General features: G+C 48.3%; 1 protein-coding gene and 1 long non-coding RNA gene across 2 annotated transcripts in view; one reads left to right on the top strand and one right to left on the bottom strand.

Annotated features, from left to right (window-relative positions):
• The window catches only part of LOC123605204 (complement C3-like), a 59,193-nt gene extending 48,874 nt beyond the window's left edge, over positions 1–10,319 (top strand). Inside the window, exons 14-27 of the mRNA XM_045491754.1 lie at positions 601–757; positions 2,420–2,592; positions 4,367–4,525; positions 4,669–4,728; positions 4,844–4,934; positions 5,052–5,103; positions 6,409–6,496; positions 6,577–6,654; positions 8,573–8,678; positions 8,876–8,959; positions 9,089–9,172; positions 9,730–9,813; positions 9,905–10,040; positions 10,137–10,319. Coding sequence (XP_045347710.1) covers positions 601–757; positions 2,420–2,592; positions 4,367–4,525; positions 4,669–4,728; positions 4,844–4,934; positions 5,052–5,103; positions 6,409–6,496; positions 6,577–6,654; positions 8,573–8,678; positions 8,876–8,959; positions 9,089–9,172; positions 9,730–9,813; positions 9,905–10,040; positions 10,137–10,278 — 1,494 coding nt within the window. The 3' untranslated portion in view covers positions 10,279–10,319. The remainder of the gene's footprint in view (positions 1–600; positions 758–2,419; positions 2,593–4,366; positions 4,526–4,668; positions 4,729–4,843; positions 4,935–5,051; positions 5,104–6,408; positions 6,497–6,576; positions 6,655–8,572; positions 8,679–8,875; positions 8,960–9,088; positions 9,173–9,729; positions 9,814–9,904; positions 10,041–10,136) is intronic.
• Positions 10,320–11,002: 683 nt separating this feature from the next.
• LOC123605208 lies at positions 11,003–23,918 on the bottom strand. Its single transcript, XR_006715648.1, has 3 exons — positions 23,462–23,918; positions 13,770–13,889; positions 11,003–11,109 (listed from the first exon to the last, which is right to left on the bottom strand). It is a non-coding gene; the product is annotated as an uncharacterized LOC123605208 (long non-coding RNA).

Genomic DNA, 23,918 nt, shown 5'->3' with positions numbered 1-23,918 from the left:
TGGGTCTCAATCTTGTCATTCGTGCAGTAGAGATGATGATGAAAATAATGCCAACCCCATAGGATCCTGAAGTTCAGCGATTGCCTGTGTGACTGCCATATAGTAAGTGTTAGCTGTGAAGCTGATGATTAGAGAAGAGGTTTCCCAGTGGGGTGCTGAAGCTGGGTCATGCTAGGTCATGAGTGTCTATCTGTGACACATATTCTCCCCTTTATGTTCAGGGCCATTACGTTGGTAGCTTGAAATTGCCCACAGTGGGAGATTTACACCACAGTAATTGGCAGGCGATAAAACAGACCCCTGGCCCCCATACACACTCTGGAGAGCTGGTGCTTAACTGTTACCAAAACACTGCTGGGTATATAAACTGTCCCAGGCACATCAGAGTTACTCAGAAACAAGGCAGTTCATGCATACTAAAATGTCTGGAAACCTGCCCCCCCCCAAAAAAAAAAAAAGAAAAAAAAAACATCCTAAACAAATATGTACCAGGGACAGAAACCATCTTTGCACCCAGAAATTGACATTAGTGTGATCCTTACCAGCTCTTTGTGGCAGCAATATCCACCTTACCAGGGAAACCAATCCTGTTTCTTATAGAGCCTGGAGCGCAGCATGGATAAAGCAGGAGATTATCTTGAAGCCCACTACAGGAACCTACGGAGGCCGTATTCTGTGGCCATTGCAGGCTATGCCTTGGCCCAATTGGGAAGACTGGAGAAAGACCTCCTCAAAAAATTTCTGAGCACAGCCAAAGGTGAGTGGCAGCCTGGTGAAGAACAGAGGAATGCATGGCCATGGTTTGGTGGTGGTCATCTTGAGCTGGCATGTGTGGCTCTAAGCTATGCTACGATGGGCAGCTTCAGGTTGAGCTGGAGTGGATGGTGCTAAGCCCTGCTGGCTGAATGGCTCTGAGGTGTCAGAATCCTCACTGTAAGCTACACAAGAAGGTAGCATCATTCATTCAACAGCTATGTTTCGAGCACTTGCTATGACACAGGAACAAGGACGTGGGCTCTGACATCAGACAGACCCAAATTCAAATCCCCCTCTGCCACATTCTCACTGTGCGACTTTGTAAAAGTCACTGACCCTCCCTGGACCTCATCTGAAGAAGATACTTACATCATAGGTGGTTGACAAGATTGAAGGAGTAATGTAGGTAGAAGGTCTAGCATACAGTGAGAGCTCTATTCCGATGTGTTGTCGTCATTATCTCAAGGGTAATCAGGATTAGATAAGATAATGCCATAGGGAATTTAGCACAGTGCCCAGCACACAGTGAGCACTTAATCACTGGCTCAGGTAATATACTGCATCAGGTTTGCACTCACTGATGTAGCATATGTCAGTACATATACTGAGGTGGTTTAGCACAATGGAAGCTTGTTGTTGGTGGACAGCTCTCTTCCAGACAGTCATGTGGAGATCTGGGCCTCTATCTTTTCATGACTTTGCCACCATGGGGTGCTTGGGATCCACTGCATCTAAGCATAAGGGGAAACGGTCAGGTGGATCATTCAAGGGAGGTAGACCAGGCATGGAAGGGGCCCCTAACATTGCCAGTGTCCATTCCATCATCCAGAGTTCAGTCATGTGGCTGCACCTGCCTGCAAAGACATATGGGAGATGCATTGCAACTGTGTGCCCAGGAGGAGGGAGCAGTGTTTTTTTTTTTTTTTTTTAATGTTCATTTATTTTGAAAGAGAGGGCATGAGCAGGGGAGAGGCAGAGACAGTGGGAGACAGAGAGTGCAAAGCTGGCTCTGTGCTGACAGCAGACATCCTGATGTGGGGCTTGAACTCCTGAACCGTGAGATCATGACCTGAACCAAAGTTGGAAGCTCCACCGACTGAGCCACCCAGGTGTCCCTGAGGAGGGAATGCTTTTTAATGATGATCTCTGCCACAAGTGCTTTCGTGGGCACTTGGGACATCGCAGTGAATACAGCACAGCCCCTGCCAACATGGTTCACACTCCAGTTGAGGAAACAAATGAGTAAATAGATTGCTATAGAGCATCACAGTGCTAGGACAGGACAGCACATGATGTTTTAAGAGACAGAGGGAGGGCCTCACAAACTCTTGGGGTGCCATTGAAGCTGAATTGTGCAGGATGGGATTAACCAGGAATACACAGAGGGTACAGAATGTGAAAAGGCCCAGCAAGTAAGAATGACCATGGAAAGTTTAGGGAATCTCCTGTAGATCAGTGGGGCTGCAGTTGAGAATTGAAATGGAAGAGTGAAGGTTAATGAAAGAAGAAGTGAGGCAGGAGCCAGCAGATTGAGGGCCTTGGATGTCAGTCAAGACACCTGAACACCAAGGAGTCTATTGTGAGTCTTTTTCTGAGTTTTCTTTGAGCCATCCCAAGACTGGACAGCGCAGTGAGCATGGGGGACTGGGGGGTTTCTCTGCAGACAAGACACAGTGGGAGGAGCCTGACAAGAAGCTCTACAGCATGGAGGCCACATCCTATGCCCTCTTGGCCCTGCTGGTGCTCAAAGAATTTGACTCTGTGCTTCCCGTCGCAAACTGGCTCAAAGAGCAGAGAGAATACGGAGGTATTCTCCACAGATATGGCTCCACCCAGGCAAGTGACCTCATATCCCCCATGCACCTGAATGCCTACTTCCTCTGGCTTCCCACTGCCCTCTCAGAGAAGATGTTAAGACCAAGAGGGGCCGTCCTTCTGTCCTGCAACCATAGTGGCTGGAATGGATTTGAGAGATCAGGCTTTTTTCGTTGTGATCCCACTGGCATATTCTAGACTACACTCTAAATGCCCACACTGTGATCTGAGGCTCCTCATATCCTGACCATGTTCTCAGTTTCACCAGGCTCCCAGTGTTACCTCCTAACTTCCTGTGTGTTCTAGACTATGTTCTCAGTTCGACAAGGCTCCAAGTGTTAGCCCATATCTTCCTGTGTGTTCTAGACCAGTTTCTTAGTCCTACCAGGCTCTCAGTGTTAGTGCATATCTTCCTGTGGGTTGTAGACCATGTTCTCAGTTGCATCTGGCTACCAGTGTTAGCTCAATCTTCCTGTGAGTTATAGACCAGCTTCTCCAGTCTACCAGTCTCCCAGTGTTAGCTCATGGGTTCTAGACCATAATCTCAGTTCCAACTGGCTCCCAGTGTTAGCTCATATCTTCCTATGTGTTCAAGATCATGTTGTCAGATCCAGGATGCTCCCAGTGTTAGCCCGTACCTTCCTGTGGCTTCTAGACAAGGATCTCAGTTGTACCTGGCTCCCAGTGTTAGCTCATATCTTCCTGTGTGTTCTAGACTATGTTCTCAGTTCGACAAGGCTCCAAGTGTTAGCCCATATCTTCCTGTGTGTTCTAGACCAGTTTCTCAGACCTACCAGGCTCTCAGTGTTAGTGCACATCTTCCTGTGGGTTGTAGACCATGTTCTCAGTTGCATCTGGCTCCCAGTGTTAGCTCAATCTTCCTGTGAGTTATAGACCAGCTTCTCCAGTCTACCAGTCTCCCAGTATTAGCTCATGGGTTGTAGACCATATTCTCAGTTCCAACTGGCTCCAAGTGTTAGCTCATATCTTCCTATGTGTTCAAGATCATGTTGTCAGATCCAGGATGTTCCCAGTGTTAGCCCATATCTTCTTCTGGGTTCTAGACCAGGTTCTCAGTTCCAACAGGCTCCTAGGGTTAGCCCATATCTTCCTGTGGCTTCTAGAAAAGGATCTCAGTTGTACCTGGCTCCCAGTGTTAGCTTATATCTTCCTTGGGCTCTAGACCATTTTTTCAGTTCCACCAGGATCCTAGTGTTAATTCGTCTTACTCTGGATTCTAGCCCATGTTCTTGGCTATTCTAGGACATCATCCAATCTCTCCATCTGGAAGGCGGGTTCTAGGACATGGGCTTCCGGCTCCAGTTTGAACCCCTTTCTTTCTGGAGGGCTATCAGTCACATTCTCAGTATCCCTTTTGGATTCTAGATCATATGTTCAGTGTTCCCAGGCTCCAACTTGATTCTTCTGTCACAAACAGATTCTATATACATTCTCAGTGACTCCAAACCCTTGTCTTGAGACTCTCCTCTGGATGGGCCTGGACACACTCTCTCTCAGTTTCAACTTCAGTCTTATGCCTGCAATTTATGGTGGATTCTAGACTTGTTCTCAGTGTTTCCAGGTTCTTGTCTAAACCCCTGTCCCTTGGAGAATCAAGAACATGTCCTCAGTGTCTAACAACCCCTAATCTTATCCTCACCTTCTCTGGGGCAGGGGTCCTAAGCTATAGTCCCAGTAGCCCCCTCCCTCTGATCTGAGTCTCTTTCTTCCCCAGTGGGTTCTAACCACTTTCTCAGTCTCCTGGCTCACCCTCTTTCTTTCTCATGGGTTCTAGGCCACCTTCATGGTGTTCCAGGCGTTGGCCCAATTCCAGAAGGATGTCCCTGACCACAAGGATCTGAATCTGGATGTGTCCATCGAACTGCCCAGCCACAGCTCTGTCATCAAGTACAGAATCTTGTGGGAATCTGCTAGCCTCCTGCGGTCAGCAGAGGTACAACTGCCTAGCCAAATGCTTGCCATCCCCCTCCACAACAACCAGTGTTTGCCACAGGCAAGAAATAGGGCATATGACTGTAGCAACCAGGGGAAGGCTTGGATCCCAAATCCTCTCTCTTCTCTCCCTGCTCCCTGCAGACCAAGAAAAATGAGGATTTCGTAGTAACAGCTAAAGGGAAAGGACAAGGCACCTTGTCGGTAAGGAACAAAACACACACCAGCTTGGCCCGCCTTCTCTCAGCCCCTCTGGCCCCAAGGGACCCTCTTCTCAACTGAAGTGGGCTAACACTGCATTGACCTGTGATCTCACCAGGTGGTGACAACGTACCATGCCAAGCTCAAAAGCAACCACACCTGCAAGAAGTTTGACCTCAAGATTAATGTACGACGAGCTCCTGAAGATGGTAAAAGAGTTAAGACCCTACCTGTTACCCTTCCCCCGCCCTCATTCGAATGTCTGCCTCCTTCCTGAGTTGGGACCCAGGGACACCTCCCTCCCATTTTTCTGTCTGTGTTTCTAGTCAAGAGGCCTCAGGAAGCCCTGGACACCATGATCCTTGACATCTGTACCAGGTAAGTGATGGGTCACTGGGGGTCATCTTGGCCATTCCTCTGTCTATAGCAAGACTTCTCCTTTCCATGACCTAATCCTTTCTAAGAGCGTATTGTGCATCTGGTATTGTCTGAAGTACCTGCCAGGAGGTGGGTACCCCAGGCAGTCCTCACTTTGCATTGGCAGTCCAACACGAGCGATGGCCCCATAACCTGAAATTATTCAAGCAGTGTCAACAAATCAGTGGGGGAAGTTGCCATTGTTGCATGACCTTTAAAGCGTTTTATCACAGCTTCAGAACTCTCAAACTGCCAGTTAGGAAGGTACAGAGAAATGGAAATTACAGTAACATGAGAATTTGTTTAGCATGCTGTAAACTACAACATTAGAACATGGAGATAACAAGCAATTCTTGTTCTCCTTTGTAAAACACTTACCAAAAGTGCTGTGGGTCTTCCTTCTGTTGTGTCACTTGGGGTAGGGATTGAGCAGGCATCTTTCCTATGACATAGTGAATTGTCACGCTCCCTGCTAAGTTAGGTCAGCTTCCAACTCTAATCTTTTGAGCGGCCGATGTCACAAGACAGCCGGTCGGTCCCTCCAATGGCAGCAAGGGTGACATTCGCACAGTCCGCTGTCCCTTCTCTAACTCCGTTTCTGTGCTTTCAAATTTTCCGTCCAGTGTCTTCATTTCTCTGCTGCCTTTCATCTTGGCTGGCAGATCCCTCTGCCAGTTGACCAGTTTTGTGAAACGTCATGCGGCTTATCCCTGGGAGATAAGGAAGTACCACAACCACAGGCCTTGCTGTCTGTGCATGAACTGCTCAGTGACCCATCACAGACAGACTTTGAAAGGAATGACGTGATTGGTCACTGACCGTGATGCGTGTCTGTGATTTGCACAATGATTGGTGGACTCAAGATCCAGAGACAAGATTTGTACTCGTACTTTATGCAATTACGACTGCTGTACCCTGGTGCTGGGGGCCTGGCGTTATTGAGCTAGACCATGGTAACATTTTCTCGTCTGCATTTTCTGGACGAATTGAGGCATGGAGAGGTCAAGTGACTCATCAAGTGTCATATGGAGCTGGGATTTGAACCCGTGCAAAGGGGCTCCAGAGCCTGAGCTTTTAGTCACCTTGACCATGACACTGCCTTTCCTTTATTCCATTTGGGGAATGTTTCCCACAATCTAATATCCTTCTGTGCTGCTGTGTGGGAACCAGTAACCCCAGTCTCTGACCAGACCCCCTTGTACAGACACTGTGCGCCAGGGCTGACCCTACCCTGGGACTCAAGTGCCCTCTCCCTGCCCTATTCAGGTACCTGGGAGACCAGGATGCTACCATGTCGATCCTGGATATATCCATGATGACTGGCTTTTCTCCTGACACTGGTGATCTCCACCAGGTGTGAAGGGCTTGGGCTTGGGGGCTGGCATCAGTGGGCAGGGGTTTGAGGACGATTTCACAAATCTTACCTTTCCCCAGTTGAGCAACGTCATTGGAAGATACCTCTCTTTGTGTGACATGAACAATAAGAACACCGTCACCATCTACCTGGACAAGGTAAGGCTTCCAATGGGGATCTGACGTCTACCAGGCAGGCCTCCTTCTGGGCCACACCAGGCCCAGTCTAGGAAGTGAGGGGTCTGTGCTGCTGGGTGATGGAGGGAAGGGGCATAAAAAGAAGGTGGACAACCCAGGTCGTCTCATCTTTTCTAAGCAGCTTACCTTCTGACCAGTCTCATTCCAACCTCATTTTACACTTGCTTCCTCCAACTTCTCATCGTAGTCCTAAACAACTTTTGAAAGGAGCCACTTGGGTTTAAAAAATAAAGTGCTCAGTGCTGAAAAGCATTCCCCTTGCTCCGCTCCCCCTGGGTTTTCTCTCTCCGTGTTTACTCTCCATCGGACTTTCTGTCACTGCCTTCCTCTCTAACATTGACTTGAGCTTCCTCCTCTCCCCTACTTACATCTTTCCGTTTCCCTATCTTCACATGCCCCCTGCTAACTTCCAAAATTCCCAAAGTCCCCTCACCGCATATTAGTCAGCATAAGTAACACTAGCTGCTGTAATAAGCCTCTCAAGAGTATGAGGGTCCCAACACAAGAGTCTTGTGCCTCCCACTCAGGTAAAGTCCAGTTGTGAGGCTAAGGGAAGGGTTTTCTGCTCCACACACTAAGTCAGGGATCTGCTCACATTCCTTCTTGGGGCTCTGCAATCCCTAGGATCTTAGAGTCCTCTGCTGGACCCCTCCTCCCTGGAAGAAAAGAGGATTGTGCATGAGCTAGTGGTTGACGTTTTCTTGTACTGGAGTTTTTGTGCACTTAAATTTTTATAGGATTCCAACCTTACAGGGAAGTTGCAGAGCAGTAAAACACAGTTCCATATACTCTCTACCCAACTTCATTAAGTGCTAGCCTGTTTCTCCAAGTACACCTGTCTATGTATATCTATTTCTGTTTCTCTCTCTCTCCCTTTCTTTGTCTTTATTTTTTCAGCTTGAATGGGGTATCATTGACATATAAAATTGTGTAAGTTTAAGGTGCATAATATAATGATTTGATGTATGTGTATATTGGGAAATGATCACCACCATAAGTTTACTTAACACATTTATTACTTCACATAGTTTTAATGCATGCACATGTGTGTGTGTGTGTGTGTGTGTGTGTGTGTGTGATGAGAACTTTTAAGATCTACCCTCTCAATAAGTTTTTCTTTTCAGTTTTCTAATGTTTATTTATTTTGAGAGAGACAGAGAGAGAACACAAGCAGGGGAGGGGCAGAGAGAAGTAAAGACAGAATCCCAAGAAGGCTCTGTGCTGTCAGAGCAGAGCCCAATGTGGGGCTCAGAGTCACAAACCCATGAGATCATGACCTGATCTGAGATAAAGAGTCAGATATTTAACCGACTATGCCCTCCTGGTGCCACCTCAACAACTACTTTTAAATATCGCATTCAGTACCATTAACCGTGGGTGTTTTTATGGGCAGAGACAGCAGTCTGGTGGCCAGAACTCAATCACATGGCCACACTGGACTAGGAAAGGAAGCTGACAGGGATAATGTAGCTTCAAGCCTTGGCGAAGTGGAAAATGGCTGTGTTGAAGTGCTCATCAGTCTTTTGGTGGAGACTCCTGCTCCCTCACTTTCTCCACCACTGTCTCAACCCCCAGGACCCTATGCTGGGCTCCATTCCGTGTCGCCCCACTGACCAGCCTCCTCCTTCCCCCCAGATCTCACACGACCTGTCGCCCCACTGACCAGCCTCCTACTTCCCCCCAGATCTCACACGACCTGTCGCCCCACTGACCAGCCTCCCCCTTCTCCCCAGATCTCACACGACCTGACGCCCCATTGACCAGCCTCCTCCTTCCCCCCAGATCTCACACGACCTGTCGCCCCACTGACCAGCCTCCTCCCCCCCCCATATCTTACACGACCTGTCGCCCCACTGACCAGCCTCCTCCTTCCACCCAGATCTCACATGACCAGGAGGACTGTCTGACCTTCAAGGTGCACCAGTACTTCAACGTGGGCCTTATCCAGCCCGGGTCGGTCAAGGTGTACTCCTATTACAACCTGAGTGAGCAGCCCACCTAGGGTCTGGGGGGCCTGGGGGCCTGAGGGTCCAAGGGATCCGTGCGAGGCGGGGCCTGAGGGTCCCAGGGTTGGGGACCTGGCCTCTCCAGGTCTGAGGGACTGGAGTTGGGAATCCAAGCCCCTGGGTCTCTGGACTGGAGGCCCTAGCCCTCTGACACCTCCCTGCCACTCTGCCCACAGATGAGAATTGCATCCAGTTCTACCACCCAGACAAAGAAGACGGGTTGCGGAGCAAGCTCTGTCACACAGACGTGTGCCGATGTGGTGAGGGTGGACACAAAATTGTCAGGAAGTGTTGGCCCCACACCCATGGACATCCACATGGACCCAGGGGTGGGGGGCCCTGGACAACACATGTGATGTAACCATGTCCCCCACTCATCCACCACACAGAGAACTGCTTCATGCACCCGATGGATGAAAAGACCACCCTGGACGAGCGTCTGGACAAGGCCTGTGAACCAGGAGTAGACTACGGTGAGTGGGCACGTGCACGTGGGTGCCTGGGTGAGTGACACTGTGTGGCCATGGCTGTGTGTGAGACTGGCTGTGAGTGCCCCTGGCTGCATATGGCTATACGTCAGGCTGTGGTTGCAGGCGATGTGTGTGTGGGTGTCAATGTGTTATGAGGGGCCATGAGTTCATGGGGAGCCACGCTAATGAGTCGGCCAGGTGTGCAGCCAGTGTGAGAGCGGATATGGTCATCTGCCCGTTGTGTGTGTGACATTGTAGTCGTGCCAAGCCATGGAGATAAGAGACAGTGCTTGTGGGGGATAGTGGATGGGAGGTTATGCATAGGACTCCGCTGTGGTGAGTGTAATTGTGCACATGGCCGTGTGTGGCTGTGTGACGTGGTGGTTGTGGGAACACATGTGGCAGGTGTGTTACTGGGGGGCAGGGACTGTTGCACGTGTGGCTGTGACCCTGCATGTGTCTCCTTGGGGACGCCATACGCCCAGGTGCGCCTGCAGGTGAGGGTCCCCACAGCCCCCCTTGCCCGTGACCCCACCGTCCTTCCCCTCCTCCCCCATCAGTGTACAAGACCAGGCTTCTCAAGAAGGAGCTGTCAGAAGACTTTGATGATTACGTAATGGTCATCGAGCAGATCATCAAATCAGGTCAGCCCTGCAGTCTGTGTTCCGTCTTTCCACTTCCTTCTTGCTGGTTCCCTGCCCTCCCCCACTCAGCGTCCCTGTCCGTCCCTTCCAGGCTCTGATAAGGTGCAGGTTGGACAGGAGCGCAGGTTCATCAGCCACATCAAGTGCAGAGAAGCCCTGAAGCTGCAGGAGGGGAAACACTACCTCATGTGGGGCATGTCCGCCGACCTGTGGGGAGAGAAACACAAGTGAGTGTCAGCCCTGTGCATGCCCCACCCCCCGCAGTGGGTCGCCCCTTCCCATGCTTTCCCTGCCCTGATCCTGACCTGCCGTCCTCCCCGCAGCATCAGCTACATCATCAGGAAGGACACCTGGGTGGAGCTGTGGCCAGAATCTGATGAATGCCAGGATGAGGAGAATGAGAAGCTGTGTCAAGACCTGGCCAACTTCGCTGAGAACATGGTTGTCTTTGGCTGTCCCAACTGACCCCTGCCCACAGTCCCCACAATAAAGCTTCACTGAGAGTTCATGTGTCTCCCAAAGTCGGAAGGTCTTGGAGAGGGAGGAAGAGGCAGCTGTGATCCCCTGCTTCCTCCCCTGCAACTCCTTCCAACTCCTTCCTCCCTGTGGATCACCTGCACGTTTGCTTCCTCCCCCAGGGAGCCCGTGCCCACATGCACCTGCACTGCACCTGCACGTAGTCTGAAGTGAGCCTGCATTTGCGCCCAGTGCTCACCTACTTGCTTTCTTTCCGCCTGCATCGTGACCTGTGTGTCCTCTGCCTCCTCCTCTGGGTCCTCACCAGTATCTTCACCTACATCCTTCTCTCATCCACTGTGTGGGTACCAGTATCCTCACCTGCTTTACCCCAGCCCTCACGAGCATCTTATGCACGAGGGCTCCACAGTCCTCTGCCTCCTCACCTTCCTCCCACCTGGATCCTCCCCCTCCTCGCCTTCCTCCCACCTGGATACTCCGCCTCCTCTCCTTCCTCCCACCTGGACCCTCTGCCTCCTCACCTTCCTCCCACCTGGATCTTCCCCCTGCTCAACTTCTTCCCAATCGTCCTCCACCTCCTCACCTTCATCCCCACCTGGATCCTGTCTCCTCACCTGCCTCCCCACCTGGACCCTCCGCCTCCTCACCTTCCTCCCACCTGGATCCTCTGCCTCCTCACCTTTCTCCCCACCTGTTCTCACCTTCTCCCCACTTGCCCCTCATCTGCAGCTCGCTTACAACTCCATTCACTACTTTGTGTGCATTCCACATGGCTTTGCCCAGGAGGTGATGATACAAGGCAGAACAGGCGAGTTTCCACTGTGGATCAGTGAGCCAGGGAGGGGAAGGCATGAGTCAGCATTCAAGGGCTGAAGCAGGGGGGGGGGGGCGTTCAGGGGGTATTGTGGTCGCAGCATCACCTGAGCTGCATGGGGGGCAGCAGCCACAGGCAAATGGTTTCACTGTCTGCTGATCGGAACTGGGCCCCTGGATGCCTCTTCTGATTAATAACACCACTAGTAAGTCTTGGTCTATGGATGGTGGGATCCAGTTCCTGGCTGTAGATGAGGTCATCATGGGAAAATCCCTGAGCCTGGCAGTCACCCCTTCTCAGCCCATTTCCCCTAAGACCCCAGGTCCTGCGATCCCCACCTCCCCATTCCCTGAATATAGGGGAAATAGATTCACAGCACCCCTGCTCCTTCCAGCATGTCAGGCACCTCTGTCAATGGGAGACTCAAAAATTCTCACCACTCACTAGGTGTCCCAGCCTCACTAGGTGACCTCTGACCAGACGCCCGCCCACCCGCCTTTATGTCCTTCTTGTGATGTTTTTCATGCCAATTTCTCCCTTTCTTCTGCCCTGGGATTGATTTCCTTCCTTTTGTTTTTAATACATTGATATTTTTTTGTTTGAGCACCTGTGGTTCCAGACTGTGACAACACAGACATGATCTTTGAAACTCACATTCTAAAGATAGCGTGGAGTTGATGTGTCCCATCAATATTGGACTTGCTGAACCTGATAGTCACATGAGCCAATTCCTCAAAATAAATTGTGTGTGTGTGTGTGTGTGTGTATGCACGTGTGCACACAGATCATTGATAGATACATACATACATACATACATAGATAATACATATAAATAGTTAAATGATAGAGATAGAGATAGAGATAGATAGATGATAGATAGTAGGCAATAGATGAATGGATGTATGGTTGGTTGGTGAAGGGATGAATGAATATATAAATGGATGAATAGATGGATGGGTGGATGGATGGATGGACAAATGGATGGTTGGATGAATGGATGTAAGGATGAACAGATGGATGGATTTATGGTTGGGCAGGTAGATGGATGGATGCATGGATGATCAGACAAATGGATGGATGGATGAATGGATGGATGGATGGGTGGGTGGATTGCAAAATTGGTGGTTGGATGGATGGATGGATAAATGGACGGATGGACAGATGAATGGATGGATGGATGGGTGGATTTATGGATGGATGGTCAGATGGATGGATGGATGGATGGATGAATGGATGAATGGATGGGTGGATGGATGGATGGATGGACAGATAGAGATATTACTGGTTCTTTCTCTGGAGAGCCCTGACTAATGCAGATGGTCAGGGAATACAGGGATAGCTTCTGTCAGGAGAGAATTCTTGAGCCAACACACAGATGACAAGGAGGAGCCAGCCATGGAGAATCTGGAAAAGAACATTCCAGATGAAGGAAACAGTATATACAAAGTCCTCAAGATGCCTGAGGCCAAGTGAGCACAGGGTATGGACTTCAAGATAGTGAAGATCACTTTGTGTCTACTCTAAGCTCAGGGGAAGGCCAAGCTTTTTCTATAAAGGGCCAGATAGTAAATATCTTAAGGTTTGAGGGCCAAGATAAAATCAAGGAGATCATGAAGGTTCTTCTGAAACAAGAGAGGAAACTTGTGTCCCGCCATGCCTTCTTCACATGGGATGGGCCATCCTGGGTGGGGGGCATCCTCTATGCCCAGCAGCCAGAGCTGTTCTCTCCATGATAAGGGATTCACCCAAAGGGGAGCAGTTTGGAGATCCAGAAAGGTGGAAGCAGTAGGAGGTGACCTCAAGGTCCGTTTCTCTCTGATCCAGTGATACCCAGATCCCAGCCAACCTTTCCATCCCAAGGTCTACTTTCTCTTCTGGATGAGCTTGTCAAAGGCAAGGCAACTCGCTGAGCCACCAACCCCCAGGATGAGATTCATTCACTCAGTGCTCTGTAGTTACCAACACAGGATTCTCCAACATGTAGGTGGTGGCCAGTATGACCAGCACAGGGCGTGGACGTGGTGAGATGCTGGCTGTGAGTCAGGGAGGTGGGCACTGGGAGCAGAGTGGGGAACAGGCAGAGAGGGAAGCCCCTGGTGGGTATCTGCAGCTCACTAAAGTGAGCCACTCCCGTACACACAGAGGGGGATGGCTGGATTTGGGCCACGAGGCATAATGTGCTAGCCCCTGAGGCCTCCGTGGGAAGCCACTGCAATATTTTAAGCAGGGAAGACATGAAGGCTGACTTATGTGTTTGGAAAGCTGATGGTAGCAATTCCAATCCTAGCTATCTCCCCAAAGACCTGGAAGCTGGTACCCAGACAAATATACGTGCGAGCATGCTCATAGCAGCACTTTGCCCAGTAGCCCAAAGGTGGAAACGACTGAAGCATCCCTCAGTGCATGAATGGGCAAGCAAACTGGGATGTGTCCATACACTAGAACATTCCTCAGCCCTAACAAGCAAGGACCTGGCTGAGACTTGAAAACATTATACTCAGTGAAGGAAACCAGACACAAAAGACCACAGGTTGTGTATTTCCACTTTTTTGAAATACCTGAACTATTCAGGACAGGTAACTCCATAGAGCAGGAAAGCTGACTAGTGGTTGGCAGGGGCTGGGAGGCCTGGGGGATGGGGACTCCTTTATGGGTATGGGCTTACCTTTCGAGGCATTGAAAACGTCTGGGGACCAGACAGAGTTGTCTGACTGTGGAAATGCCCTAAATACCGCTGAACAGCTCACTTTAAAATGGTTGCTTTTACGTTATGTGAATTTCACCTCTAAAATAAAAGAAAATAGTAAATTAAATTAAACCACATAAATTAAAGGAAACAAATAAACAAGTTCACACTTGTAGAGGGCAGAGAATGAATTATGAGGTGGCAAGAGGCAAAGAAAACGTCCAGCTGGAAACGACTGCAAGAATCAGGCCAGAAATGACGGATGCCCTAGTGTGTTAGTGCAGTCTGGCGGCTGTAACAAGATGCCCTACACCGGGCGCCTCAAACGGCAGACATGCATTTTTCAGGGTTCTGGAGGCTGGAAGTCTGAGACACAGGTGCCAGCTTGGTCGGGCTCTGGTGAGGGCTCTGTTCCTGGCTTGTAGACAGTGGCCCTGTCACTGGGTCCTCAAACGTCTTCAAATGGCAGAGACAGAGAGGGAGGGAGAGAGTCTCCCGTCAGGGGCACTCATCCCAATCAGGAAGACTCCACCCTCCTGACCTAACCGCCTCCCCAGGGCCCCACCTACAGAGGCCATCAGGTAGGTGATCAGGACATCACCAAATGAACAGGGGAGGGGCACAGACACTCAGCCCACAGCACTTAGCAAAGGCAATAGCAGTGGGTCTGGAAACAGGCGGCTGGGTTCAGATCAGACGTTGAGACTGAATGGCCAGGGCTTGCGAAAAGGGGGGATGTGGGGGAGAAGAGAAAGAGGGCTACTCAGGCCAGTTCGAGGTGCCCCCGGGACGACTCCCAGGCCTTGGATTCAGCCTAGTTAATCCAGTGGCTGGTGGTTACAAGACCTGTCTGTGAGTTCCAATTTGAATTTGCATCCATGCATGCAACCACTCTTGTATTTTGCACTTCCTTAACCACCATCTCAAACACTATACAGTATTTTCTTCTTTACCAGGCTCATTGTCTCTCACCCCAAGAATGGGAGCTCCTTAACACCAGGGACTTTTGTCTCTCTTTTTCATGTTGTGCCCTCAAACTTCGAACAATGCCTGGCACACAGGAGATGCTCTATAAATATTTGGTCACGAGGGAATGAAGCAGCCACAGGGAAAAGCTGTGGCCTCTCTCCTCCATCCCTACCTGAGTCACATCTTTAGATGCCCCTGGAATGTGTGAGAGTCTGTATGACTGAGATTGAGATAGAGCCAGCCTGGGGGTGAGAGGATAGGAAGAAGAGGAGGGCCAGTGGGGAAAGGAGAGGGGCGAACCCCGGGACCCATGGGTGCCTGTCTGCAGCATGTGAAGTCCAGGACTATTGGGCAATTGTGATTTCCTCCCTGCCCTCAGGGACCCAAGTGTGCAACCCAGCCCTGAAGTGTCTCAGGACCTTGTCTGCTCAGGCCTGGAGGAGATGGTTTGCGGTCCTCTGTGTTCATGGAGGATGGACAGACATCCCATTCACGAGGCTGGGGCACAGCCACAGGTGAAGACAGCCCTGCAGTGCGTGCCAGCTGGCCTGGGCCTCCTGCTGCTGCTGCTGCTGCTGCTGGCTGCTGGGGGAGATGGCCACACCCCTGCTGGTGAGTAGGGGCTCAGGGCTTGTGGCAGGTGGGTCTCCTGTGTCACTGTGCATGTCTCTGTGCACGTGTGTGCAGGACAGGGGACAGATTAAGTGTAGCCCAGTGCAAGTCAATTCACTTCTCTGAACCTCAGTTTCCTCATCTGTAAAATGGGTGTGATAATAAGCGTCCCCACTTCACAGGGAATGAAATACGATATTGTGTGTGTACATGGGCTGGAAGAAGTGATTCTGCAGCAGGGAGGCCACAGACCACAGGGGTTCAGACAACAGACAGACAGACTGGGATGGTGAGTGCACAGGAGAAGTAGAAAATGGGGGACCCTGGATTTGAGGCCTAGTGGGACAGTCACCAAAACAAGGTAAGGAAGAGGAGGAGTAGGTGTTGGAAACAATAAACATACAGTCCATGTGCAGTGAGGCCTCACCACGTGCAGGACACCAGCCTGAGCCTTCTGCCTGCCCCAGGCCACTGGCTTGTCACCCAATGCTCAGAGGGACATTCATGGCTGTGAATGTCCAGTCTGCCCCTGCATCCTCCAGGGTGGGAGTCCCTGATGCTCAGGCCTCTCCTGAGCTTGAGTCAGGGGTGCAGGGGAGTGGGGGAAGGAGCCATGGGGCAGATCAGACCCAACAGGGCCAAGTTTTCCTTCCAGTTAATGAGTAATGAGTAGTGGGAGAAGGGGAGGCCTGGGCTGCATGGTGGGGGAGATGCCCTGGCCGTGGGTCCTGGAGGGAAAATCTCAGAAAGCAGTGTAGCAAGGACCCCATCCTGGAAGTGGGGGGCCAGGAGGGGAGGGGCAGTCCCTGCTGTTCTCAGGCCTGACACTGACTCTGAAGGGTGAGGGTGGGGGGTGCAGCAGGGAAATCACTGCAGTCAGTGTGAGAACTAAGCCCACTGAGCCAATCAAAGGAGGCACACAGAGACTCAGAGCACAGTGAGGCAAGGTTTTAACCAATATTCTTGCAAGAGCAGGTGTGCAGCAGACAATTTATCTCCCAACGTGCTGGTCCCTCCCCTGATTCCTCATTGGCTGAATACCGCAGAGGTTACAGCCTTACCCAGAAGTCACCTGTGTCCACGTAAGGCAAAAAGTAGTCTGTTGGAACAAACGTACATTTCCTGTGGTGACGCAGAAATTTCCAGTCCCCTCCTTTGTTCTTTGGCACATGCTCTTTGCAAAGACTGTGAAAATAAGCCCGCAAAACGGAGGGGAAGATCCAGGAAGTGAAGTGTTTAATGGTTTGGGACTCCACTGGGGAGGGGGAGAGGTGCGTACATATTTCTAATAGGTTGCAAACCTGTTGTTAGCACAGCTTTTATTAGTATTTCTAAACATGAATCATCTCCCTTACTTCTCACAATCCCTTCTCTTCTAAGCTGATTCCATTTTCATTTATATGTCCTTAATTTTTGAGGTCTCGCAAACATATTCAGCAAATGTTGGCCCTCATCTTCACAGTCAGATTTATCTTTCAATAATAATAGGTTATTTTTGGCCTAAGACACAGACATTTGTTTCTTAAGAGGAACCTTACACCCTAGGAGGTTTGCTGTGGTCAGACACTCCCAGCATTGTTCCAAACTACGTGTGGGATTTTTTTCCACCCAGGGAGCTCAGGTCCTAACCTTTCCCTCTCTGCCTACTGAATCCTGTCTTTTCCTATCACACTCCCCTCTTTGAACACGTGACTCCTGCCATTTGGAATTGGAATAATGACTGATCTTAACTGCTTCCTGCTGAAACGGGCCATGACGGGGTATGGCAGTCAGGGCAGTTCAGAGGTCGATCCAGAGGTCTGAAACAATGGGAGAGTATTTGGAACATCTGGGCTAGCAAATTTTTCTTGGATGTCTTATTTTTCTGGCATATGTGGCAGCTTCTACAAATGACCTATAGAAAGAATATTAGACAAACAGGCATTCACATTCCAAATGCAATGCTTCCTAGGAAGGAGGTCACACCATGGGAAGTAAAGAGGCATTGTAGCCATCCAAAATCCCTGACATGTCTACTCATTTTTTAAAATTTATAGTTTTTCCTCCTTCTTCCAAATTTATTTCGATCTTGTGTTATTGTCAGTTAGAAGAATTAAGCATTTGAACTAGCTTGTGGTTCTCAATCCTCAAATCTTCCTTTGGCCATCCAGTTTCCTTAGGAACAACTCCATGAGGTGTTCTTAATTTTACCTCAAGGAAAAACTGATCTTGGATATCCAGATTACTATAAATTTAAGTCATTGTTAATCTGTCCTGGAGCTCGTAGCACTATAATACCTAATTCAGTCATAATGTCTCCTTCTCGCAAGGGAGTGGGGCTCTCTGGCATCATCAGAAAAGAACGTGAAAATAATTTCCCCATATGCACCCCATTGGCTCAGAGAAAAATTTCATCCTAAGTTTTCTGGAGACGCCTGTAATTGTCACGCTGCATTTGGATGGTTGGCCGGGAGTGGGAAGAGGGCAGAAAAGGTGGCTCCAGTGTCAAGAAGGAACTCAACCCATTTTCCTTCTGTTTCCAGTTACCTGAGGCTCTGGGTTTCCAATTTTCAGTTGGTTCAGGGGAGACAACATGAAGAGCCAAGGTCCCATTCATGCCTTTCAGGGACACTAGTCTTTGAGGTCCCCGAGAGCATTCAGACTTTCCAGTGACTGTCTCCACACAAGGGGCATGGCTTATGGGGTTTTGACTTCTGTTGTCCCCTCTGAGGACATTCTCATCTTCTTGCCCTGAATGGCCGCATAAATGGCACTTGGTGCCAGGACATGCAGAAGTCTGTTATGACATTGAAAGGCTGTGACTAAGGCCTTAGATTTTTTTTTTTAAAGACTCCTTTCCTGTTCCCTACTTTCCTCTTGATCTCAGTCATAATATACCCAACTGGCAGCCCCTAAGAGCTCCTCCAGGGTCCCTCCAGGCTAACAGCCAATCTTTGCAGCTTCCTTTGAATATCTGGGGCCAATTGAGTGACAAGCTTGTCCTTTAGAATCGCCTTAGGTTCAGGGAGTATCTGGGGAGATAGCCGTGTATTTAACCTTAACCTTTCCAGGAAGGCCACCAGGCTCTCATCCTGTGTCTGTCAAATAGTGACTAATTTAGCATAACTTAAGGGCTTAACCTTATACCTCCTTCATTTCTCCAAAACACAAGCTTGAAAGTGACAGTGACACCATTCCCCAATGGGATTATCATAGTCCAAACTAGGATCTTGGGGCGGAACTGCCAAAATCCCAGTAGAGAACTGGGAGATCCTTATAGGACTTCCAGTCCCATGATAATTAAGGAGTTGTTCATTCCCCTATCTTTCAGCCACTGCCAGAACACCAGGCTTCTGTCTCATTAAGAGTCTGATTCAACAAAAGCATCGTATCAAAAACATACCTAAAATTCTGAAAAGCCTCTAAATTTTCTGATGATCCAGATAATTTACCTATGCTTTTACCTGTCTTAAATTTACCTAATTCTTTTACCTGTCTTAAATCTTGCAATGAAAAGGGTACTTGAAGTCTTATCATGGTGGTTCCTCCCTGCGTTTCTCTTTCCAGCACTCTAGCTTCTTGTAGGGGAAACACGCCTGCTGCATTACGGGGAGGGTCTGGATAAGGTGGGCAGCAGGGAGCAGAACTGCACGTTTTTAAGTCTGGATATTTAGATCCAGGACCCAAGGAGGAGGCTGTTGAGGTTAAAGACCCCTTCCTCCTTCTCTAGGTCTGCTTTGGGTACAGCAAGGGGCTCTTAGTTCCCTCCCTTCATCATTGTGAACACTTGGAAAGGGTTGCCAATAGGCCAGGATCAACCTTACACATATCTCGATTTTCTCTTAAGGCCCCAAAACAGTGAATACAGGGGATTTCTCCCCGTTTCCCCTCACGTTTACAAAACAAGTCAAACTGTAGGATAGCATTATAATTGGTATTTCCCTCTGGCGGTCAGGTTTCCTCCTCCAATTCCTATTGGGGCCAGGCCTTGGTGCAAAAGAAAATAAGTCGCTTTTTCTTTATGGTTTGTGGATCAGGATCATCCCAGTTTTTCAGAATGCATCCCAAAGGAATATTAGCCTTGCGTGGGGAATTGCCCATCTATAGGAAAAAGGAGGGAAAGGCATCCTTCTTCTCAATTTCCTATAGCTGGCCAGGAGAAACCTTACCTCTGGACGCTGATTGTTGGCCAGCAGAAGCCACATCTCTTGGCCCCGTGTTTTGGCTGGCTATGAGACCAGCAGCCAAAAGCCCTGTCAGTCTTGCGAGGTGCTGGGTGTAGTTGCTCTCACCCAGGCTGAGAGCTGAGCCGTCTTCCCCGGTTTCTCCTACCCCTCCGTTTCCTGCCTGCTGGACTTTGGAGTTATTGACTGTCACCAACCAAGACTGCTTTTTTTTTTTGTTTGTTTTTTTTGTTTTTTTTTGTCAACGGATGCATTAATTTTATGTTGGCCCAACAGTAATTTATGTATTGAATATAATAAAACTGTTCCTCTTTACAAATATATTTTATCATTTTTTAAATGTTTATTTATTTTGAGAGAGGGAGAAAGGGAAAGAAAGAGGGGAAGGGGCAGAAAGGAGGGGGCGAGAGAATCCCAAGCCCAATGTGGGGCTCGAGCTCACAGACCATGAGATCGTGACCTGAACCAAAACCAAGAGCCGGAGGCTGAACGAACTGAGCCACCCAGGTGCCCCTACAAATAAACCTTAAAAGGCCAGTGAAAACCATTTCCCACCCCCACCAAGGATAAAATCAGCCTTTAAGGGGGTAAAAGGGTCAAAGCTGAGGTCTATTCCCCTGCCTTTTTTTTTTTTTTCCAGCAATGCAAACACAAATATGTTCCAGCCATGTGGGGTGTCCATTTTAAGGTCACTAGATTGGTACAAGTCAGCATCCACTGGGCTAAGTGTAGCAAAATGACTCACCAGTGTACTTTTAAAATCCATTCATTTTAACCTTAGTCTGTCCTGACCACACATAAAATTCCTTTCCAAAGATTTCCCTTCACAAACGTTCTAAAACATTCCTTTGCATTTAGACTTTGTCCCAAGCCATTCCTCTCCAAACTACCAGTCTCATTTAGGACAAATTATTTTCTTTTACCTCCAAAAAAAATGTATTTGAATTTTTTAATTTTAATTTTTATTTATTTATAAAAGTTTATTTATTATTTATTTTCAGAGAGTGAGAACACACAAAGGAGGGAGGAGGCAGAGGGGTGGGGAGAGAGAATCTCAAGAAGGCTCCACACTGTCAGTGCATTGCCCAATGTGGGGCTCGAACTCACGAACAGTGAGATCATTACCTGAGCCCAAATCAAGAGTCAAACTCTCAACCAACTGAGCCACCCAGGCACTCCCATTTCCATTTTTTTAAATACTTTTTACACATCTACTTTTACATACAGAGTTGTTTTCCTTATTTCCATCAATCTTAATGACATTCAGCAGAATTTTAACTCTTAGAAGAATTTTATCTCTTAGAAACCTTTGTCTTCAGTGAAAACTAAGTAGTTACCAGTTGTGAACTGTTACATTAGAATTCTTTAGATGGCAAATTTATGAGTTTATTAAGTACAAAGCATGTTACCAACAAACCCAAGTAGCCTTCGTTTCTCTACAATAAGAAATTAAAAACAAACCTATGTTTAGTAATCAATGCTTTAGCATTTTATCTCATTAGATATCCAATGAATTTAATCCCATTTATTGTGCAAGCAAAACTTTAAGGTTTCAGGCTATCAAAGACTTTGAATGCTGTCTTAACAATTATCTACCCACGAAACTTTTGAGACAGAATTAGCCATCATTTTAAGTGTTATTTTTGCTAACCAATTGCAACAGAGATAACACAAGCTTATTTGACCTTCAGTAAACCTACGTAATAAAACAAAAACATTAAGGCATTAAGGCAGCCATGAGTTGGAGGAACGTCATGTCCTGCATGTTTCAGGTGTCTGTCAGTGGGCTGAAAGCTGTAAGGAGATTTATTTAAGCTATATTCCTCTTGCCTTTGATTCCTCATCATTTCCATCCCAGGGGTCCTCTGTTTCCCCCTTTCCTTTCAAACATCTTCTCCACAGTAGTTACCATAATCTTTGCTTTCTGTTTTTGTCTCTCTTCATTCCTCTTTACAGATAAATATCTTTTGTGCCTCCCTGTGCAGTTCTTCTATCTACTTCTCATTCCCTCCATCCACCTTCTGTAAATTTCTGGCAATACCAGGCCAACTGCTAGTGAAAAATTAACCTTCAGGAGACCCTGCCACATTGGGTCTTCTGGATCTAGGCCTGAATATTTCCTCATTTGATCCCTAAAGTCTCTTAAGAAAGCACTTGGGGTTTTCCTCCTTCTCTTCTTGCATCCCAAAAGTCTTCCTGGCATTCTGATACCTTGGAGCTGATTCCCTGATTGCTTTGATCATTAGCTCTCTTAAATCCTGCATCTTAACCCTGTTACCAGGATCATTATTGTCCTAATCAGGGTCTACATTGGGAAAATTTTGTTCAACTGGCTGAACACCCTGGCCAGAAGAATAACTTTCATATTTAATGCTGATAAGTCTAAATACATACTTATCTTAATTAAAACAACAAACTTAAATCAGTTTAAACATTGAATGTGTTCCACCTGTGTCCACTTAAAAGTGAATCACTTGTTCCCCATTGTCAGTTTTCACCTGGGACACCAGTGGGGGAATCTGAAGTGGGCGTCCAAGTGGGTGCTCTTTGCTTCTTGACATCAAAGGTGGTGGGGAGGAGCCAATGGTGCTGGAGGCACTGAGGAGGGTATGGAATCAGTCATGCAGGCCACACCCTACGTGGTGCAGAAACAGGAGGGAGAGGAGAAGGCAGAAGAGGTAAGGTGCTCGCAGAAGGCAGAGAAAGAAGATTCATGGTTCTAAACCTTGTCAGCCCAGAGAGAGGAGCAGACGCCATGATTTTGATCTTTGTTCCCTCCCACCACCACCAAAGTGGAAATATGAAGTCTGTGTCAGTCCAGAGAACACAGGGAATTTCCCTGAAACAAAAGAAAGACATTTCGGCAGCTGCTTGGGAATATTCCTTAAAGTCTCCCTCCTGAGGTTGACTAACCACAGACAATTGGCGCCAATTATCATAGTTATTAATCCAGGAAATGAATGATGGAGAAACCCCCACATACAGCTTTTCCAGAAACCTGGGTTTATCTTGAAGAGGCCTGTTTACATATCCAATATATCAAAGGGGGGTTACTAGCCAAAATTCAGTTGGGCAAACACATTCTGCAAGGGACCTTCAGTTCTGGAGCCTGGTTTAGGCCCATGAAAGCCTGGAAAAGCCCGGACACAGGGTACCTCAGTCCATTTGCCCTGTTTCTTACAGAAGAGTTCTGTATTAAACTTTAGTGTCCCATTAATGAGCCATTTTCCTCATCTCCTAAGGAGTATTGAGACCAGTATTACAAAACAGATCAGGTTTTGTTTTGTTTTTAGATCTTGCAATCTGACTTGATTCCAGTGGTTAAAAGGCATCCCAAGGGGGAGTCCTTGGCGACTGAAGAAGATCTCATGTTTCCTCAGTCTTAAAGAGTATAATCCCTTTCCTCCAGTGCACTAGAACTTTTGTCATCCACATAAAAAATTAGGGCCTGATAGACCCAGTCTTCCTCTTAGACAGAAAACAGATGGCCTTCTAATTGAGTCTTTAATACAAACAAAACAACAGAATTTGATAATTTTATGTTTGTCCTTATTCCTTGTACAAGAAGCATCCTCCCAATACCCTAACATTTGCCCCAACGGACTATCTGGGGGAATCTGTAGAGACCCCACCTCTTTCTAGGTGTCTCTTCCCTTACCCCTAGGGCTAGAATTTTTGTTTCCCATCCTTGACCAGGCTACTTTCTGCTCCTGAGTTTCCCTGGGGCGCTCAACCTCCCTTAATGGAGGTTTCTTGCACTCTCCAGAACCCACTTCATCTGTCTCCAGCTATTTCCTTGCAGGAGAACAGGACAACGGATCAAGTCTCCCCATTCGCTTCATGTCTAGGATACGTCTTAGTCACACATACTCAGGTTCTGAGGATTTCCCAATCCCCAAGGCAGTACTTAGAGTCCAATTTTCCTACCTTGGTCCTTGCACAAAGTTATCAGGTCTCCGTGGTGCCTCTCTTTCACTCTTTCCCCAGCGTCACTTCTTCTGTCTCCAAAGGAAAAAGTCTGGAACTCCACAGATCCCGCAGGGGCCCTCCCATGGAAAGGCCACACAAACTGGAGTGGGCTGTGTCTCCCATCTCACAGGACCTGGACCCCACAGGTCAAGATCAATCCCGGACGAGCCCCCAAATGTGAACAATAAGTTCACTGATCCAATCAAAGGAGGGATGCAGAGACTTGGAGCACAGTGAAGCGAGGTTTTAATCAACGTTCTAGCAAAAGCAGGTGTCTGATAGACAGGCACACTCGGGGCAGTTACAGCAGGCAATTTATCTCCTAGAGTGCAAGTCCCTCCCCTGGTTCCTCATTGGCTAAGTACTACAGATGTTACAGTCTTATCCAGATGTCGCCTATGCCCATGTAAGGCAA

Source organism: Leopardus geoffroyi, chromosome A2, assembly GCF_018350155.1.
Source record: "Leopardus geoffroyi isolate Oge1 chromosome A2, O.geoffroyi_Oge1_pat1.0, whole genome shotgun sequence".
NCBI classification, from domain to species: domain Eukaryota; kingdom Metazoa; phylum Chordata; class Mammalia; order Carnivora; family Felidae; genus Leopardus; species Leopardus geoffroyi.
The sequence above is the reverse complement of the archived record's forward strand: the minus strand, read 5'-3'. Positions and strand labels throughout refer to the sequence as shown.